This window comes from Pleurodeles waltl, chromosome 2_2 (genome assembly GCF_031143425.1).
Source record: "Pleurodeles waltl isolate 20211129_DDA chromosome 2_2, aPleWal1.hap1.20221129, whole genome shotgun sequence".
Lineage (NCBI taxonomy): Eukaryota > Metazoa > Chordata > Amphibia > Caudata > Salamandridae > Pleurodeles > Pleurodeles waltl.
In genome coordinates this window covers 392,304,955-392,322,904 of record NC_090439.1, presented here as the reverse complement: position 1 = coordinate 392,322,904, position 17,950 = coordinate 392,304,955, and the positions used below count along the sequence as shown (strand labels likewise).

The 17,950-nt window shown below is 42.4% G+C and overlaps 1 protein-coding gene across 2 annotated transcripts in view; it reads right to left on the bottom strand.

Annotated features, from left to right (window-relative positions):
* The window catches only part of RTTN (rotatin), a 978,768-nt gene that overhangs the window by 778,221 nt on the left and 182,597 nt on the right, over positions 1–17,950 (bottom strand). For both annotated transcript variants that reach the window (XM_069219896.1, XM_069219897.1), the window contains exon 8: positions 16,198–16,366. In XM_069219896.1, coding sequence (XP_069075997.1) covers positions 16,198–16,366 — 169 coding nt within the window. The remainder of the gene's footprint in view (positions 1–16,197; positions 16,367–17,950) is intronic.

The window sequence follows — 17,950 nt, the reverse complement described above, 5'->3', positions numbered from 1 at the left end:
TGGACACAGGATACGTTATTTCAAGTACCTAAAGGATAATTAGGATCTCTCTGAGATTCTGGTCTTGTGCTTTACAGCTAACTCGGAGACAGACTTGTTAATTATGGAAATTGCTTCATAGTACTAGGTATGGTTAAGTTGTTGTCTACTAGGTAAATTGTTGTCGGTTCTGCCACTTTGGGCTCTGGGTGATGGAATCTCTGGTATGCCGCAAACCTTGACATTGCATTTGATATTACAATGCACAACGCTGATAGCGTATGCTGAGACAAATTATGCACTTTAAGGTTTGGGTTCCCCTGCAATTGTAATTCCCCCAGCTCCTTTCCATGCAGTTCTTTCTTGATTTTTTGTACTGTAATGGATTGCAGAACTGGTGATGGGTTATAATTTACTGACAGCAGAAAGAATAATCCATCAATAATTACTAAAACTTGGTTATATGTATTTACTCTAGTCCTGATGAGGTTGTGATAACTTGAAATACGGCGTAACATGTAGGCTACAATTTAAAAAAATGGTGATTGGCTTGAGTCTGAAAAAAACTCATGAGAAGACACAATATGGCTGTGAACATTTCATTTCTTGTACTCTACATTGAAGTGCCCTGGGATCTCTTGGGAATCTTGGACTTTGTCTAAATTTGAGGTGTTAGGATCGCAACCTCTCTCCCCTGGAGCACTTGCAGTACAGCCGAAACATTTTGTGACATGTTTTTGAATAATTATATTTTACTTGGTGTTTTTTGTGCACAGTCTATCACCCAGCCACCACATATTGCTGTATCGTTATAGCACTATTTCCAGGACATATCTGTTTCACAAAGCCTGCCTCATGAAAAGGCTGCTTTACAGGCTAGGTGTTCACACTGGTTGCCAAATACACTCTATGGCATGCCGTAGAGATTAGAATGATTAGGCACAAGCAGTTCTCTAGGATGGAGGCCCACAAACCACTGTCGAATATCAGGCCAAAACACTGGCCATCCCACCTCCTACTCCTCGCACCGTGAGTGCCCTCCTTGAACTGCCCACTACTTATGATAGTGGATGTCTACCTTAAGAGCCAAAATAATTATGCAACAAAAGTGGAGTTGTACAAAGCTGTAGGAAAGCTTTAATCAAACACCCAAGTCACCATACACAGTTGATCAACTGCCACATTTGGATATTTTTTGGCTCCCTCCTTCAACACTATGCTAGATCGTAACCAGAACATAAAGACATGAAATAAACACTGTATCTTTCCTCTATAAACAGAAGAACAGTTACTTTAGCAAGTTCATTCTTGTGCCATACACAAGATAAACTGAGACATAAATGTACACTAGAAGAACAAAAGTCCAAAAAGAATTGGAGAGATACTGTTACAGGTATCTAAGGAAACACACTGGGACGTAAGATACGTTTTCATTATTCAAATGAAATAATAAACCCTCAGGTAAATGAGCTTCCTAGAATTTCTTGGCCCACAACTTCAAACCCCTCAGTAATCGCGGATTTTCTCTCTCATTGAGGCTTCTTGCATTCCTGAAGCTGTTAATGACATGCAATGGTTTAGTGAAAGCCAGCCAATTCACAGTGCTAGTAGGTGCTTTAATCCTTAAGCAGTCACCCAAAAGCACCAAATTGTTCTTCACTACCTTCCTCCTGATACTCCTTCCTATAAATGCCCAACTCCACTTCCCTCCTAAATTCACATTTTACTGACACATCAACTTTGACTTTCTTCCACATAAGGAAATTAAGAACAACTTTGAAGTGAGGTTTGCATTCACTAAATGTATCTGTGTTCTAGCAGTGTTGAAGAGGGGGATATTTTGTGATCAATTAATCTGTTTTGAACCTTTCTGTTTCAATTCAAGCTGTTGAATCATGCTAATTGGATTCCCTCCTGGACTGCTCTATTAAATCCTTCCTTGCTGCCATTTATCTGTGGATGATACAGAGATCATGTGTATGTTCAAAGCCCCAATCCTTCAGGTAACTCCACTTCTTTTGAGCAAAATTGTACGCCACTGTCCGTTAACAACAACTTGGGAAACCCTCTTGTAATGATATTTGTGTTTTGACCACTGACTCCACATTCCATTTAGCCTAGCAGCACACTATCACATTAGTGACCAACAGATTCATTTTGCGAATTGACTTTATTGTAGCATTAGCCACCACTACTTTAAAAGCTGCAAGTAGTTTTCCGCCTTGTGATGTTTTTATTCTACTTGTTTTTGTGTTCTTTTCCCACCAAGGGCTTGGGCTGATAAGAATGTACTAAGAAAGGAGGGAACGGTCTTGTTTTGAAGGGGCACCTTGGGATTGTGGTCTCAACGTGTTCTTTTCAAAGATGGCCTAAGGTAACCAGCATTTTTTTAATAATAAACTTCTGCAGTGAGAGGGAGATTCTAGAATTTATCACACTTCTGGAACTTAGGTCCTCCCACACATTTCCTAAGTGACCAGAGATCTCATGTTAACGAATACAAATGTGTACAGAGTTGCTCTCTCACCTGTAACTAGCGCAACAATATCTATGGCTATTTATCATGGTTTGTAAGGCAAATGATGACACTGGGGGTTGAATGTTTATTTTGTGAATCTTGTCACTTTTACAACATTCACTACAATCACTGATAGCGCTGTCCATCTTGAAGGCTACAAAACAGTTATTGTTATCCTTTCCTTAGATTTAACCATCCCAAAATATTTTCCACGGGCCAGACTAATCTCTCATTATCAGCTAATGCAACTCAAATAACTAAAACGGTCTCAATTATTTTCCAACATTTTTCTTGTTTGGCCACTGTTTCAACAGCTTCAAAGTTTCCACAATGACAACATCCTTAAACAATTCTTCTCTTCATTATTTCTCAATTAAAGCACCACTATTAACTACATATTTTATTCTCTGTAATACAATCATTTTTGTCACCACAATACTCAATAGCTTTTTTTCTGAAAATAACCTAGATCAGTGGCCAGCAACACTATTTCTTTCACCTGTATTCACCTCTGCAAGTGACCTAATCATCTCGCCAAGGCTTGTGGACTATTCTTACAACGATTCTACCTCCCCACAAAAAGATCCTGAATTTCTTTATTTCCATGCCAGCCTCACTCCTAATCCTGACTAATTAAGCTCAGCTCCTTTTGGAGGGCCTGGATGTGAAAGGTTTAATCAATTTTTTACTCCGCCAACATCTGTAACAATACTGTCCCAAAAGTCTTCAAGGCTGCATCAACAACAGAAATCGTGTTTCATCCAGGTGTAAAGCTTATAGATTTGGTGCACGCTTTAAATCTTTTTTGAGTTTCCCACATTCATTGTTAAATGTTATTAAAAGAAACTCAAACCTCCTCAAAGGCCATTTCCTGTTTCTAGTCTTCTCCAACACATTTTTTTAAATAATTTGCTTTAAAAGTCAAGCATACCAATTGAATGACAACTGTCCTCTTTGTACTTAGGAGGTTCCAAGTTCAGGTCAACCTCAATCAGACCCTTTATTGGTCGGACTACATTACTAGAAAAAAATGCCTTACTTCTTGACAATCAACATTTTTCTCAAAATCAAACTATGTTCTTCAGACCAATGACAAACTTAATTCACACACTGTGTTCTTGCCATGATTACTAAAAATTAGCACTTCATCCTGGATATTGTGCACTCTTACCATCCCACCTATGACAGCTTGTTAAAAACAGGAAGCTGTAACCAACTAGCCCAAAAGGCACTCTCCTGAATTTATAGGCTTCCATAGGAGTTATATTTGTTAATTCTTAAGAATCAGTGCACACCCCCATTTGGCAGTACACAAGGGCTGAATCTAAGGTTGAAAAAAACATAAATTCTGATAACTTGGACAGAAGCTCTAATGCTTTGCAAAGGGTTAATCACCACTTTTCAATTGAGAGCTCTCTACCTTACACATAGACTAAACTCCACAGTTGTTTTTGGCTTTTTAGAAACTCAATGGCCTATACTGTTTTTCTGTCCGCTAATTTGCAAAGTTTCTCCAGCCCCTAGACAATAGCTTCACGTATATTTATGAATAGCCTAACTTTAGAAGCCACAGGTACAACTCCAGTCAGCAACTTCATCTTGTGAAGGTAGGACTTGGAGTAGACCCTATCAAGAATAGAGGGTTATCCTATATTGTTTTTATCCTGGAAGGTATGGGTGGTGAATAGCGGGACCCTGGAATCTATCAGATTGTATACAAGGATCCTCACCCATAGGTATCACCTGTGGCATGCTTCATTAGATCCTCACCCACTACATCAAGTGATATTGGGAGGGCACAACTCAATTTGTAAGTGGAGCACTTACTATAAAGGGATCCCTACTTAAAATTGCCTGCAGGTTTCTTTGATTTATTGTTTATTATGAGTACCACTGGCAAGGTTAAAAACAGATTTTTAAAATTATCTTATTAGGGTATATTATTGCCCATACATCAGGTCCATTTTGTGTAAACTCAAATGCCCCAAAATATTCTGCTTGAAGATCTCATCAGAAATGATGGTCAAACATGAAGATAATCAAATATTTCATTACTGTGAGAAACTGGGTTGTTTGTTTGGGGGGGGGGGGGCACCTCTATTCAAATAGCCACAATCCCTGTCAGGTGAACCACAAAAATCACTAAATTAACCTGTGATTAACCCTCTGGTAGCATGGCACAAAAGCAGTCAGGCTTAACTAAGACAATGGGGGTCATTACAACCTCGGTGGTCTTTTTTCAAGACCACCGAGGGACCGCCGTGCGGAAGACCGCCAGTGGTGGCGGTTTGCTGCTTGGCCTATTATGACCGTTGGCAGCTCTCCGTCCTTTTACGGACGGAGAGCCGCCAACAGCCATACTGGCGGGAGGCGAGGAAGTGGAGGTTGCTCCACCTCCACGCCAACAGAACATCGCCCAGCGAATCACGTCCTGTGATTCGGCGTGGCGGTGTTCTGTTGGCGGTGTGGTGTCGGCGGAGCAGCCCCCATGGCTCCCGTCCCCTCCCGGAGGATCGTCGGACCAGGTAAGTCGATCGTCCGTGGGGGGGGGGGGAGGGGGGGGGTGTTGTGTGCGTGCATGGGGGTGTGTGTGTATGTAGAGGGGGTGTGTGAGTGCGTGTATGCTTGCAGGGGTGTTGTGTGTATGGGAATGAGTGTGTGTATGTCTGTAGGTATGTCTGTATGGATGTGTGCGTGTATGTTTGAATGAGGGTGTGCATGTCTGTGTTGGCATGTATGTCGGTGTGTGTGCGTGTATGTGTGTTGGTGGTGCCTGCGTGCGTGTCGTGTGTGTATGGGTGGTGTGATGTTGGGGGTCGGGGTGGGGAGGGGGGTCCTGCCACCTTTGGGGGATGGCAGGGGGGGTGGGGGTTAGGGGAGGGATTCGTGGTGGGGGAGACCCCTATCAGTGCCAGAGACGGAATTCCCTGGCACTGATAGTGCTTACAGCCATGGATTTCATGGCGGTTTCAAACTGCATGAAATCCATGGCGGTCAGCCAGGTCCAAATACCGCCGGCGGTATAGTGACGGACACCGGGCTGGAGACCCTGGTCTCCAGCCCGGCGGTCGTCTCCGCCCTGGCGGGCAGAACGGAGAACCGGCGGATGACCGTCATAATACACAGAGGAAAGACCGCCAGCCTGTTGGCGGTCTTACCGCAGCTTCTCCGCCTTCCGCCAGGGTCATAATGACCCTTAATGTGTTAAGTATTTATGCAGCATACAAACAGTAATAAAGTGAAAACAACACAAAGAAATTTTCCACCAATTTTAATACATTATTTTACACAAAAACAACAGAAATTCAATCAGTAGAACCGGATTTATGAATTTAGTTTTAACTAAATTCTTAGTGCCTAAATGATCAAAGTGGCAACTGCGGACATCTAGTCGTGTGAGACCAACTCAAGTCGAAAAATGTGTCAGACTGTGATGGAGAACGTCAGATACAAGAGGTGCATAGGGCCCAAGCGACGTTTACCTTCGGACTTACAAGACATTTGGAAGGAAATGTTTTGAGAAGGTAAAGTCTAGTGGGGCAAAGCTGCAGGTGATGTTCAAGGAGGTAGCTTCCTCATCGGTGAGCTGCTGGACAAAGCTGCAGTGAACCTTTGTACATTCTAACCTGGTCACTTTTTGGGGAGTTGAACATCTTCAGCAGGACGAAGCTGGAGGTTGTAGCTGACGAAGATTTCAAAAGGCCTGCTAACTCTTGGTCAATGAATCGCTAAACAGCATTTGCTGCTGTGGAGAAGAACGTAGGAGGGGCTACCGCGAAGTCAGGCTAACCAACAATGCACCCTGGGTGAAATGATGAGCAGGTTGGTCCTGGTCTTCCCTCTGTTCTGAGAGCAGTTTTCAGTCAAAATGTCTGTTTCAAGTTTAGATTTTTGGCTATCTGGGCACATTTAACATTACAATCAAGAGACCAGGACTGAGGGGCAGCACTTGGGGGTTCAGGAACTACTTAGGTTGGGTTCGGGTGTAGGTTCAAGATGTCGGGAGCCGGTTATGTCCCACTGGCTCTGAACAGAAGGCCAGCAAACAGGCCCTTTAGGTCACTCTAGTAGTCCTGGGTTTAACTGATAAAGAATGGCGCCGCCAGCAGCAGGGCAGGCTTCCGAGGCTTTAAGGTAGGCTTCAGAAGCCAAGCAGTCCTTCCAGGTGTAGCAAAGTAGTCTTGTGGTGTACACAGGAGGCTACAGCAGCAGACAGTCCTCCAAGACTCCTTCCACAGGTTCAGAAACTGAACTGAAGGGTCAGAGGGTCCCATTTGTTTTATACCTGTTGCCTTCTGTAAAGTAGGAGAATTTTCTAGAGGTTTTTCACTGAAGTGCCTGGAATCTACTGCCGCCTTACCCTGGCTCTGAGCTGGATGTTGGGACAATGCAGTGGCGACAAGTCCTTTGTGTGAAGGCAGGGTAGAGCCTATTTAGTTACAACTGGGTATATGCCAAGCTCTGCGGCCCCCTCCTGCCAGTTGATGGCTCATCCAGGCACACCTAATCTCACTATTGTGTGGCTGCCGGGAGGAATAAATAAAGTCCAACTACACCCAGGCGTGTGACCAAGGATAGACTGTAGGCACCAAATAGTTTAGGGCAGGAAAATACAACTTTCTAAAGTGTAATTTGCAGAAGTCTATCTTAAAATCCAACATTACCATTAAAGAGGAGTTTTTAATTACAATTTCTCAGACACCAAACATGAAATACTCACATGTTCCCAATCAAAAGTTACCACTTATTAAATGTAATAAGGAAACCCAACTATATATTATAGGACAGGAAGGCCAAACAATAGTGAAAAATGAATATAGATGCTTTTTACTAACATGATATGTAAAACTTAAAAAAGCATGCCCAACCCTTTCATTACAGGGCACCCACTCTATGGGCTACCTAGGGCCTATCTTAGTGGTGACATTCAATAAAAGCGGAGTTTAAGGGGGGTTATAATGCCTTAAGTGGGTGGCAGAATAGGTGCTGCAGGCACACTAGAAGTATTTATTTGACAGGCCTTGGGTACCACTCTATAAGGGCTTAGAAGTAAATTAAATAAGCCAATCAGGTATAGGCCAATTTTACCACGTTTAAAGGAGAGAGCACAAGCACTTTAGCACTGGTTAGCAGTGGTAAAGTACATAGAGTCCTAAAGCCAACAAAAATAAATTTGGCAAAAATAGGACGTTTGAAGGCAAGCAACTTGGGGGTGACCACGCAGAGAGGGCCAGGCTCTACAAACACTTATTCCTTCAATATTCACACAGGATGAGGTATTATCACAATTTTTGCTGCTTATCTACAACATACTTTAATCACGTATTTATTCCACATCATGCATTCCTTTCATTTCACACTTCTGAAGCCCTTTATATTGTGAAGGCTTCTCCCACATTTGTTACAAGTGGCTTTCACCACAGTGAGATCCTAGCTAATGGCCATGTGACTGACTTATGCCACATCGGTGTGCCTTAACACTGCACCTTATTTATCTTGCCATGCTTATAGAGCACCATCAAGCCAACGGCTAATAGCTAGTTGTACAACAGATCATAGAAAAGAATAGTGTAGAAGACACCAAGACAAGATAACCTAACCAAAAGCATTTTTTTTTTATTTGTCTTAAATTGGAATAGTGTTTCTGAACATCTCAAATCAAGAGTGTTACAACAGAAAATTAAAGGTAATTGTGTTAGAGATGCAAGGCAGACATTTGTATTGACTACAAATCTCAAACCACTGAAGAAATGTGGTCATAATGTCTTGCTCTCAATAACAACCAAGTTCATGAGTGGAGTGAGTAATGAGGCAGGCTGTCCCTGGGAGATCCATTTCTACAGTCAATTCTGTAGATTTCTAAAACTTGGTCCACACATCAGAACTCAATTGGAAGAAGAAAATGATTCATTGTATGGATGCAGTGCAGCACAGCTATGGTTTTGGATGCAAACTTTCCAATCTGAGTTGCCATGGACGGGTGAAAACCTACACCAAGCCTCAGATTTTACTTCTTGCAAGTTTGAAGCCTGCACTGTGTAGTTGTACTAGAAAGTTTGTTTTGAAATTCCGAAATCTTGAGGAGAGGGTGATGAAATAAGGTAAATTCTGTTTTATCAGAATTAAACTTTGAAGACTAACTGATATCCAGCTTTGGAGCATTGTTAAGCTAATTTTTCAAATGTGACGGGTAGGGTTTTCAGATATATTTTGGTGCCAACTATATACTGGTGGATTCCACACCTACTCCCTTCCATCAAAACTCGAATCGGTTCTAAAAGCCAATATAGAAACCTGATACCAAAGATTACTTGTGTCAGTTTTAAACTTAAACTGCCCAGTCTCAGCAGCTGCTTGCCACTGGCAAAGAACTTTGCAAACCAGATCAACACTTCATCATCTATACCTGTGTGTATCTTTAGGACCTAAAGAACAGGTTACTTACTTTCAGTAAAGCCGTATCCGGTAGAGACACTATCTAGAGGCATATTTCTTACCTTAGAATACTCTCCAGGCCTCAGCTTGAATTGAGAAATGTTTGAGAAGTGTGAGCCAGTAGGTGGAGTCGTTCTGCTCCACATCAGCCATGCCGAAAACAGACGTGTGCACCATATATACATATATATACACACAATTACATAGACACACACGCCACTCCAGCACGCTGACATGTTTCTTTACATGACATTTCCAAACAGGAGCATGAAGCCATGACCGAATACTGATGGGCCATTGTGCAGATGCTAAAGACCTATAAGGATCACCCTACCTGGAGAAATCAGTTCGCAGAGTGCGGAAGATGGTAGAGTCAGTAGGGAATCTGCAGCTAGATGGAGTCTCTACCAGATAAGACGTTATTGAAGGTATGTAACTTGCTCACTTGATAGAGACTTTTAGCCACAAATTCATTACCTTAGAATAAATATCCAAGCAATACCTTTCCGGAGGCAGATCTGCAAACGGATTTAAATAAGGAAGCCCTAGATGACCAAGCAGGCAAAGTGCCAGTCACAACGGACCTGCAGTAGTGCTTGGTAAATGTCCATGCAGTAGTGCTTGGTAAATGTGTGCAGAGACACCCATGTCACAGTCTGACAGATGTCTACGGCAGGAACTCTAAGTTAATGCAATGGTTGCAGCCTTAGCTCTGCTTGAATGAGCATGCCCACCCTCTGGGGGCTGCTTCTTGGCCAGTGCAGATCAGATTTTGGTGACTTTGCATTTCGCTAACCCTCCTGGCCAGTGTAATGGCAACTAGAAATGCAGTTTTAAAGGTCAGAAGATGTAGAGGGCAGTTGTGCATGGACCTGGATGGCAAGCACATCAAGAATGTCAATAGTAGGCTTATATCCGACTGGGGCATCATGAAGGGTTTTGGAGGGAACATGTGTTAGTCCTTTTAGAAAATGAGTAACAACAGGTGAGTTAAACAGTAAGACCTAGTACGGCACATGCTAGAATGCCCATATGGCTCGAAAGATACCCTTTTACTGCAGCCAAAGCAACGACTTAGGGGACTAACAACAAAAAAAACCCTAGCACAAAGAGGACCAACATTTTTAGTAGCATACAAATTTGTCTCAACAGTAGACACATACTATCTTGGTTGAGGTAGGTCTGGTTGCCAGAATGAGATTACAGACTTCTGCAGGGAGGTCAAAAATTGTCAATTGCCACAGCTCAATCTCCAAGAATGAAGGTGGAGCATACAAAGGTTTGAGTGCAAGACCCTGTCCTGTTGCTGCCTACAGTAGATCCTCCTGAAGGGGAGCCTGATCAGAGGACCAATCCTCATACTCTGTGTCTAATCCAGAGCCACAAGAATGACGAGGGCTCGGTCATTCCGGATTTTCTTGTCAACTCTTGGTAGAAGAGGTATTGGAGGAAAGGCGAACAGGATGCCTAGGCTGCACTGGAGAAGAAAAGAATCTCAGAGCGAGTCACCTGGAAACCCCAATGCGTAGAGGTACTGATAATGTGCATTCTCAGCACTGGCAAGTAGAGCTAACCAAGGTTCCTGATGGAAGGAAGAAAGAGAAAGGCTTTTAATGCCAAGCATATTTATCGTCTCCAGCAAGAAGATGTGGAGACCAACCAGAGTCTTATGATATCCACTTCTCCCAGATGGGCCCCCCATCCCTGGAGTGATGCATCTGTCACTATAGTCAGTTCTGGTCGTTGAAGCGAGGGGGTCTGCCGCTGACCCAATCACCACTATTCATCAGCTACCACTGCATATCTTTGGCAATCCCCTCCGACATCTGGACCAGGTCTGAGAGATTCCCCTGATGCTGCATCGACTGGGACCTCAGGCCCCACTGAAGAGACCACATATGCCACTGAAAATATGTTCCCAGCAGGATGCGGGAGGCCATGAAGCCTTGCAGCCTCAGAGGGAGTCTCACCAAAATCCCAGATAGAGACTGAAACGTCGGAATCTTAGCTTAACTATCACACATGGGCTCCCCTCTCTGGAGGATAGGCCTGAAACTTTAAGTTGTTCAGAATGGCTCTGATCAAAGGGAGCATCTGAGAGGGGTTCAGGTGGACTGCACCACACCGATAGTGAGTCACAGCGAATGCAGGAGGTCTGCAAGAATGGAGGTAGAAGACGACTGCCTGGATAGAGCAAGCCTGTATTCAACAGCCAGTCATCGAGGTAGGGGGATCACTGAAACCCCTCACACCTCCATAGATGTGCTGTCGCCATCACCTTGGTGACGCCTGAAGGGCATTCAAGGACACGGGTAAGAATTTTATTTCCCGTCTGTGACTCTCTCCTCATTCTTGACTCCGAAAGCATTCACTTCACGTTACTTTTCTTGATTTCATCAACAGATATCATGTGTTACACCCTTTTAGCAATGACAAACTTCACTCAAAGGAGGTTCAACCTTCATCTACAATTTGTCCCTTACATTAAAACTGATTGGAGATACATTCACCAGTTAAAATCCCAACTTGTATGCTACCAACGTGGTTTGAGAAGTTATACACTACTCCACTGCCTCACTCTCATCCAGGACTCTCCATCCAAAATAATACCTTTCCAATATTATACTTACGTGAGGTAGATAATGTAGGTCCAGCTTCCTAAACCAGATGTCATTCGTTTAGACAGGGTGTTTGTACGATCTCTAAAACGTCTTGCCTTTCAGCACCTAGATTGTTCATCAGGAGTGCTAATTTTTTCAGCCTCTATACAGTATTTGCCCCAGAAACTCTTGCATACTTCTGGAACATCTTTATCCACTTGCTCCTTGTTAATGGTTGCTCTCTTAGAAAGTTGATCAAAAAAGGCTTTGATGTTACATTTCGCATTTCAATGTCCAGAATGAGAATAATATAGATTACAATAAAATAAGAGTTAAAATGTAACCTATCTTTGGAAAAGCACATCCTATGATAATGTAATCAAATATAAGCCAATAAAAGTGACAATACTCCTTGAAACGTTGACTCTGATAGCTCCCAAAACCCATCTCCTCCTTTTCAAGTCAATTGTTGATTTATTCTTATCAAATTTTCCAACTTTTGTCAAGGGAAAAAGTGTGTGCCCTGTCACTGCAGTGTTTAAATGGCAATAATACCTCTTTTTTAACAGACACTTTAATTCCTTAAGTGTGTCTGGTGCACTTGGATTGGTAGTAAGTAATATCACATTGGTGTTCTTGTTATCTTATAGTGCAGCTAACTTTGCAGGGTAGCTGGCCACCATTTATCAAGAGTTAGCTTCATGCGAAATCGTTAAAACACTGTTGCTAAAAGCATTTAGCAACAATTCTGCTGATGGTTGTCACACAATCCTCACTCAGTTGAAGGTGTACACAGATTTACATTTACTCTGCCTTTCAGGCTACTAGAGGAAATGTAAAAAGGTTACTAGCAAGTTTTCTTGATTTACTTAAGAACGTTGGGTGATTAGACGCTTCATTGATAACCATGGTTACAGGACGTCACTCCTTAAAATTGCAGCTTGCGCTGCAAGGCAGGAAACACTAGTAATTCAACGCTGGAAATTAGCAGAAGTGTTTCAGTGGCATTAAGGCAGTCAGCCAAGGAGCAAAAATGTAGTCCAAACACATCTGTTGCGGTTCTTATAATCAGGAAGCTTGGTAATTAACTATGCATTAACTCCAAAACCTCAATCCTACAGATGAGATGACAAGAGTCGTATCTCCTCATTTGTGCCAGATTACAAATTCTGCTGTTCTGAGTCATTCACAACCACAATTGTATAGTGCTAAGATGTGTTGTGGGGCTAACCTATTCCACAAAACTATAATCGATTGTGATTTTAATCACAGAGACAAGGAGGGTATTGCACATTGGTATTGTTCTCACAATGCACTTTTGAGTGATCCATGAGAGCTCATCCACCACTTCAATAGAGTCATTTGGGTAGCCTCTCAAACCTTGTACATGAAAGGTGACAGTAGTTCAACATTCCAAAAACAAAAGCCCAGAATAGCACATTATTTTGTACGTCATACCCAAATTGTTGGCTCCATATCAAAACAGGCAGTAGAGTCTGGAGTAGCATACTTGATTATTCCTAGCGACTTCTGAAATAGTGCATTAACAGACTAGGATGACCAATGATCGAGAGTTGTTTTATGGCAAGTGTTGGAAAGTGGATTATGGATAAGGGCAGGTAAGTACCTACACTTAGCAATAGGCCATTAACCTCCACTAGGTCCAGTTAGGTCTCAATAAATTAACTCCAGCTCAAGCCTTGTTAGCCTGGCAATGAGTAACAATGTTTAACTTAGGAGACAAAAAGTGTAAAGCATTCAAATATCACAAAACAGTAATAAAATAGAACACAAGAAACAGTTTAAAAATCTAAAACCAGTGTATAAAAGATACAAATATTTCCTATCTTTAAGTTGACACAAAAATGAATAAAATCAGATAAGGGGAACTGGAGATATGAATTTTTAAAGAATTAATGTTTTTTTAGCACATAGAAACTAAAAGCACCATTGGGGATATCTGGTCGCACCTCGACCAGGGCAAAGTCAAAGCATAAGGTTGACCGCAATGGAGCCCTGCTCGGTAACAGCAAGCGGGAGTCATCAGTCAAAAGTTTCCCTTCTTTTCTTGAAGATTTTTCTCACCAGGACAAAGTCATCAATCCGATCTGACCTCCCTGGAGCCCTCTTCGGATTCGCATTGCAGGAGACCTAGGTAAAGAATTCTACCTTTGGACTTTTTCAGGATGGACATTTTCGTTCGGGCCGAAGTTTATTCTGGATCCAACATCCCTGAAGCCCTCCTCGGATATGCTGCGCAGAAATTCTGATTGCCTTTCCAGGAGCCCCCGGTGAAATCCTGGAACTATGGGGCTCTGGAGCTTTTTAGCTGGACGAGGTAAGCCGGCTTGACTCACCACAGCGATCGGTTCCTTTATGGAGCTTTTTACAAAAAGTTCTCCAATCTTCTCTAAACTTCGGGATCTTCTTCCAGAAGGTCTTTGAAGGTCCTTTAGGAGTCCACAGCTCACCCTGCACCAGGCTCAAACTCCAAAATGACCACTGGACAGTGGTCAGCTGGTCAGTTCCTTAAGGATTTGATGCAGGGGACTCTGGTTGGCTATTTTTCACCTGTAGCAAACAAAGTCCCTTCTTCAACCAGTTGAAGCTAGGCAAAGTCTTTTTTTGTGGTGAAGCCCAGGTGTGCAGCTGGTGCAGTCCTTCAGAGTGCATTGCCAGGTGCTGGTCAGGGGTCCAGCAGGGCAGTCCTCTTCTACTGTTCTTGTTCCATGTAGGGATCGGAGGTGTGGGTGCAGCTCTGCCAAATTAATCCTTGCTCCTGGGGTGAAAAGCAGAGGGGGAGGGGGGCAACTGTCCAATCACAGGTAGGCCACTGCCCTATTGGATGACCACTTTCTGGGAATTGTAGAAAAAAAAAAAATCAATCCCAGGGAGCAACATTCTTTAAAAATCCAAAATGGTTGAAACTGAATTCTGGAGGTTAGGTCTGCCTCAGGTAACCCACTGGTGTGGCTAAAATTCTTAACACACCCCTTCTAATCAAGGGGGGGCCTGGTTGTCTGGGTTTGCAGGAAATGGAGGAGATCCTGGGAGGCTCCAAATGTTCTTCCCTCCGTTGAAGGCCAGAGGGCTGCTCTTCCCAAAACCCTGCTTCACAATCTGCTGAGGCAGATCTCCTCCCCGAGACACTTCCTTTGTCTTCAGCCCAGGCCACTTCATACCTCAAGGCAGCCTGGCAGACTGCCAGAGGCTGGCCAATCAGAGAAGAGCTGAAGTTGGCAACTTTCAGGTAGAGTTCTAAAACTCTTTCCCTCAAGTAGTTATATGAAATTCAACAATGACAAGTTGTTGGATTTATTCTAACAATATTTTTGATACCAACGTTGACATATTTAGCTTCTTTTTTAGACTTTATTAATTAAAATAAAGTCTCTCCAATTTTAGTCTATAGAGCCTATTCACTACAATGAGCGAAAAACGTATTTGGCTATTTTTCTTCACCAGGGCTTATCAAATCTTTTATAACATCACTGCTTATAGTTACACTGCACCCAAACCTGGGGGGACTTAGAACACACCTTGATGGTGACCTGTATGTAAAAATAAGGTAGATTAAGACTTTGAAAGTATGTTTAATTCCTAAATCGAATATGCATGTAACTTTAGTTTAAAAGCAGCCAGCAAGGCAGGCCTGCCTATTAAATGACACCGGGCACCTCAGCAGTGAACCTATGGGTGCACTACCTATGCTGGGGTCCCTAAACCTACATGCCCTTCCATATACTAGGGACTTATAGGTAGGTTGATACTGCCAATTATAATTAGCCTAATTTGAATATCCATTTTACACAGAGCACTGGCCCTGGGACTGGTAGCAGTACCCAGGGCACAGCCAAGAGTCAGTAACCAGCAGTATTTGTCCATAAAGTTTGGGGGTGACCAAGGCAAAAAGGAGGACTTTCCTACAGCAGGCCATATGTCCCCTCAACGCATGGGCCAATGGAAAAGTAGTGATGCTAACCAATTAATGCAAAAAAAGGAAAAATAAAAAAAACATGACTAGAAGTGAGACAGAGGCTGTAAGTACCTTTCCAAATTCACTCTGCAAACTATTTGAAGGGCTAGGTAGCATTCTTAAGTGCAAATGTAGACATACATTTACTTCACATAAATACGTTTGAGTTCTGACTGCAGTTCCCACTAAAACAATATTGAAAAAAGGTTCTCCAAGTCGCTTAAAACAAGTGACTGTGCATACCTCCACACACAAACCCAGCTGCATGCAAATATAAATGTGCCTATCTTTGTACCAACAATCATTATCGGTGTTGTGCAGTGCTTTGTGTGCTCCTGATCCACGCACACAAAGCACTGCACAACACCGGACCCACCTACCTCAACAACCGACTCAGCTTCCACACCCCCACCCGAAGCCTCCGCTCAGCCAACCTTGCCCTCGCCACAGTCCCCCGCATCCGAAAAACCACCGCCAGTGGCAGATCCTTCTCCTACCTCGCCGCCAAAACCTGGAACACTCTCCCCACCATCCTACGACAGACCCATGACCTGCTGGCCTTCAGAAGACTCCTCAAGACCTGGCTCTTCGACCAGTAGCACCCCCCCCCCTCCCCAGCGCCTTGAGACCCTCACGGGTATGTAGCGCGCTTTACAAATGCAGTGATTGATTGATTGATTATGACTAACCTGGAAGACGCATCATCCCAATCCTGGCCGTCGCCTCTCAGTCTTTGTCCTGTTCGCCCAATCACAGAAGGGCGAGGACTACAACTACTTCCAGGGGATGGATTCTGAGAATTAGGAACAGCTTGTGCTTCTGGTCCATAGGATACAGAAGAGTTCTGGGAAACATTATCTGGCAACAAAACATAAAAGATACTATTACAGTTACAAATTCAAACTGCAATCGTCGCAACATCCCTTTCCCATAATACCTGACGGATTGCATGCAACAATTACTTTACATATGGAAACAACTTTCCTAAAAGTCATGACATCGCAAGTGCGATTTTACTTTGCTGCATACATTTAATTAAATACATTTGATAAAACAAGTACGGTGAAAAAATGCCACGGCATAAACCATATGCACAGTTGAGCAGAGTATTGTATGCTACTTATTAATATTGTCGTGGGTGGAAAGGAGCCTCATGACTCACTCCAGGCTTTGCTTCTGGTGAATCATGAACTTCCCCACAAATATAAACAACATGTTTGGGTGCCTTTAATAAACAAACTGTAAGGGTCACAAAAACCCATAATCCATAGAGACCCGTGAATTTACGGATTCTTGTGAAATAATGGTTTAATCATAATAATGGCAACCCCCAAACCACTATGCTGTTCTTTACCACTGTCTGGGTCACTAGGGTTATTAGGTGATTGAGGACGAAATAATGCACCAAGTATTCTAAATTATGCAGCAAAAAATGCTAATTATGCAACATTATGCAAAACATTCTTGGCAATATTTTGATTTATTTAATCAAGAAACAAGATTTTTTTTTTAAATCTACATTATGTTGCAAATTATGTGTAAAATGTGGTAAACCCATAATTATCCGTGAAGCATTGCAGCAACAGATTCCAATAATTCCACTGGCCCGGACAACCGCTTATTATTTTATCAACAATCTATTCCTGAAAGGTAAACAAAACCTAAGCATTCTCATTCCAATCAGTGCCAATATTCAGCTATACACTGAAGAGAATAGCTTCAACAATCACGCACTTTTACAGACAGATTATTTTATAACACGGTGTTTTCTGATAAAACTACAATCCTAAATACATAATTAGGCATTGCTCTCTGCTGTTTACTGCACACAGGCTTATACGTATACCTCCACTACTTCACTTACTATACTCAATAAACATTTACCCATTTGGAGGAAACATATACATACCCCAAACTAAACATGTCAAAGAAATTACATAATGGGTAAAATTAATATTGTTTTATTATCCCAGCTTGGAATTCTAGTGGCATTTACGAACCTCTCAACCTGTTACGTACCCTATAATACACACAAAAACATGTAAAAATAATTACGGCTTAATAACAGTATTTGGAACAAGTATACTTAAAACAGTTTCGCTAATTCATCATGACAGTAAAAATGACATATTCCAAATTATGACCACAGAACGTATTAACTGACTTGTAAAAACAATTCTTATTGTCTCATAGATTCCATTTTAGAATCAGTTGGCAGAAGATAACTTGGGCCATTGTCACAAACCTTAGTTACTGTGATTCTATGTCGATGCACAGGTTTAAACCCTTGTTTCTGGACAAGGTTGCATATCTTTTCTGCACATTAAAAAAGAGAAAGGCATAAATCATGCATGTAGATAGATCCACTCTGAACGATACGCTATTTATTACCAACAGGACATACTTGTGGCTTCACCTCTCAAACAACGGCCCATCTGCACA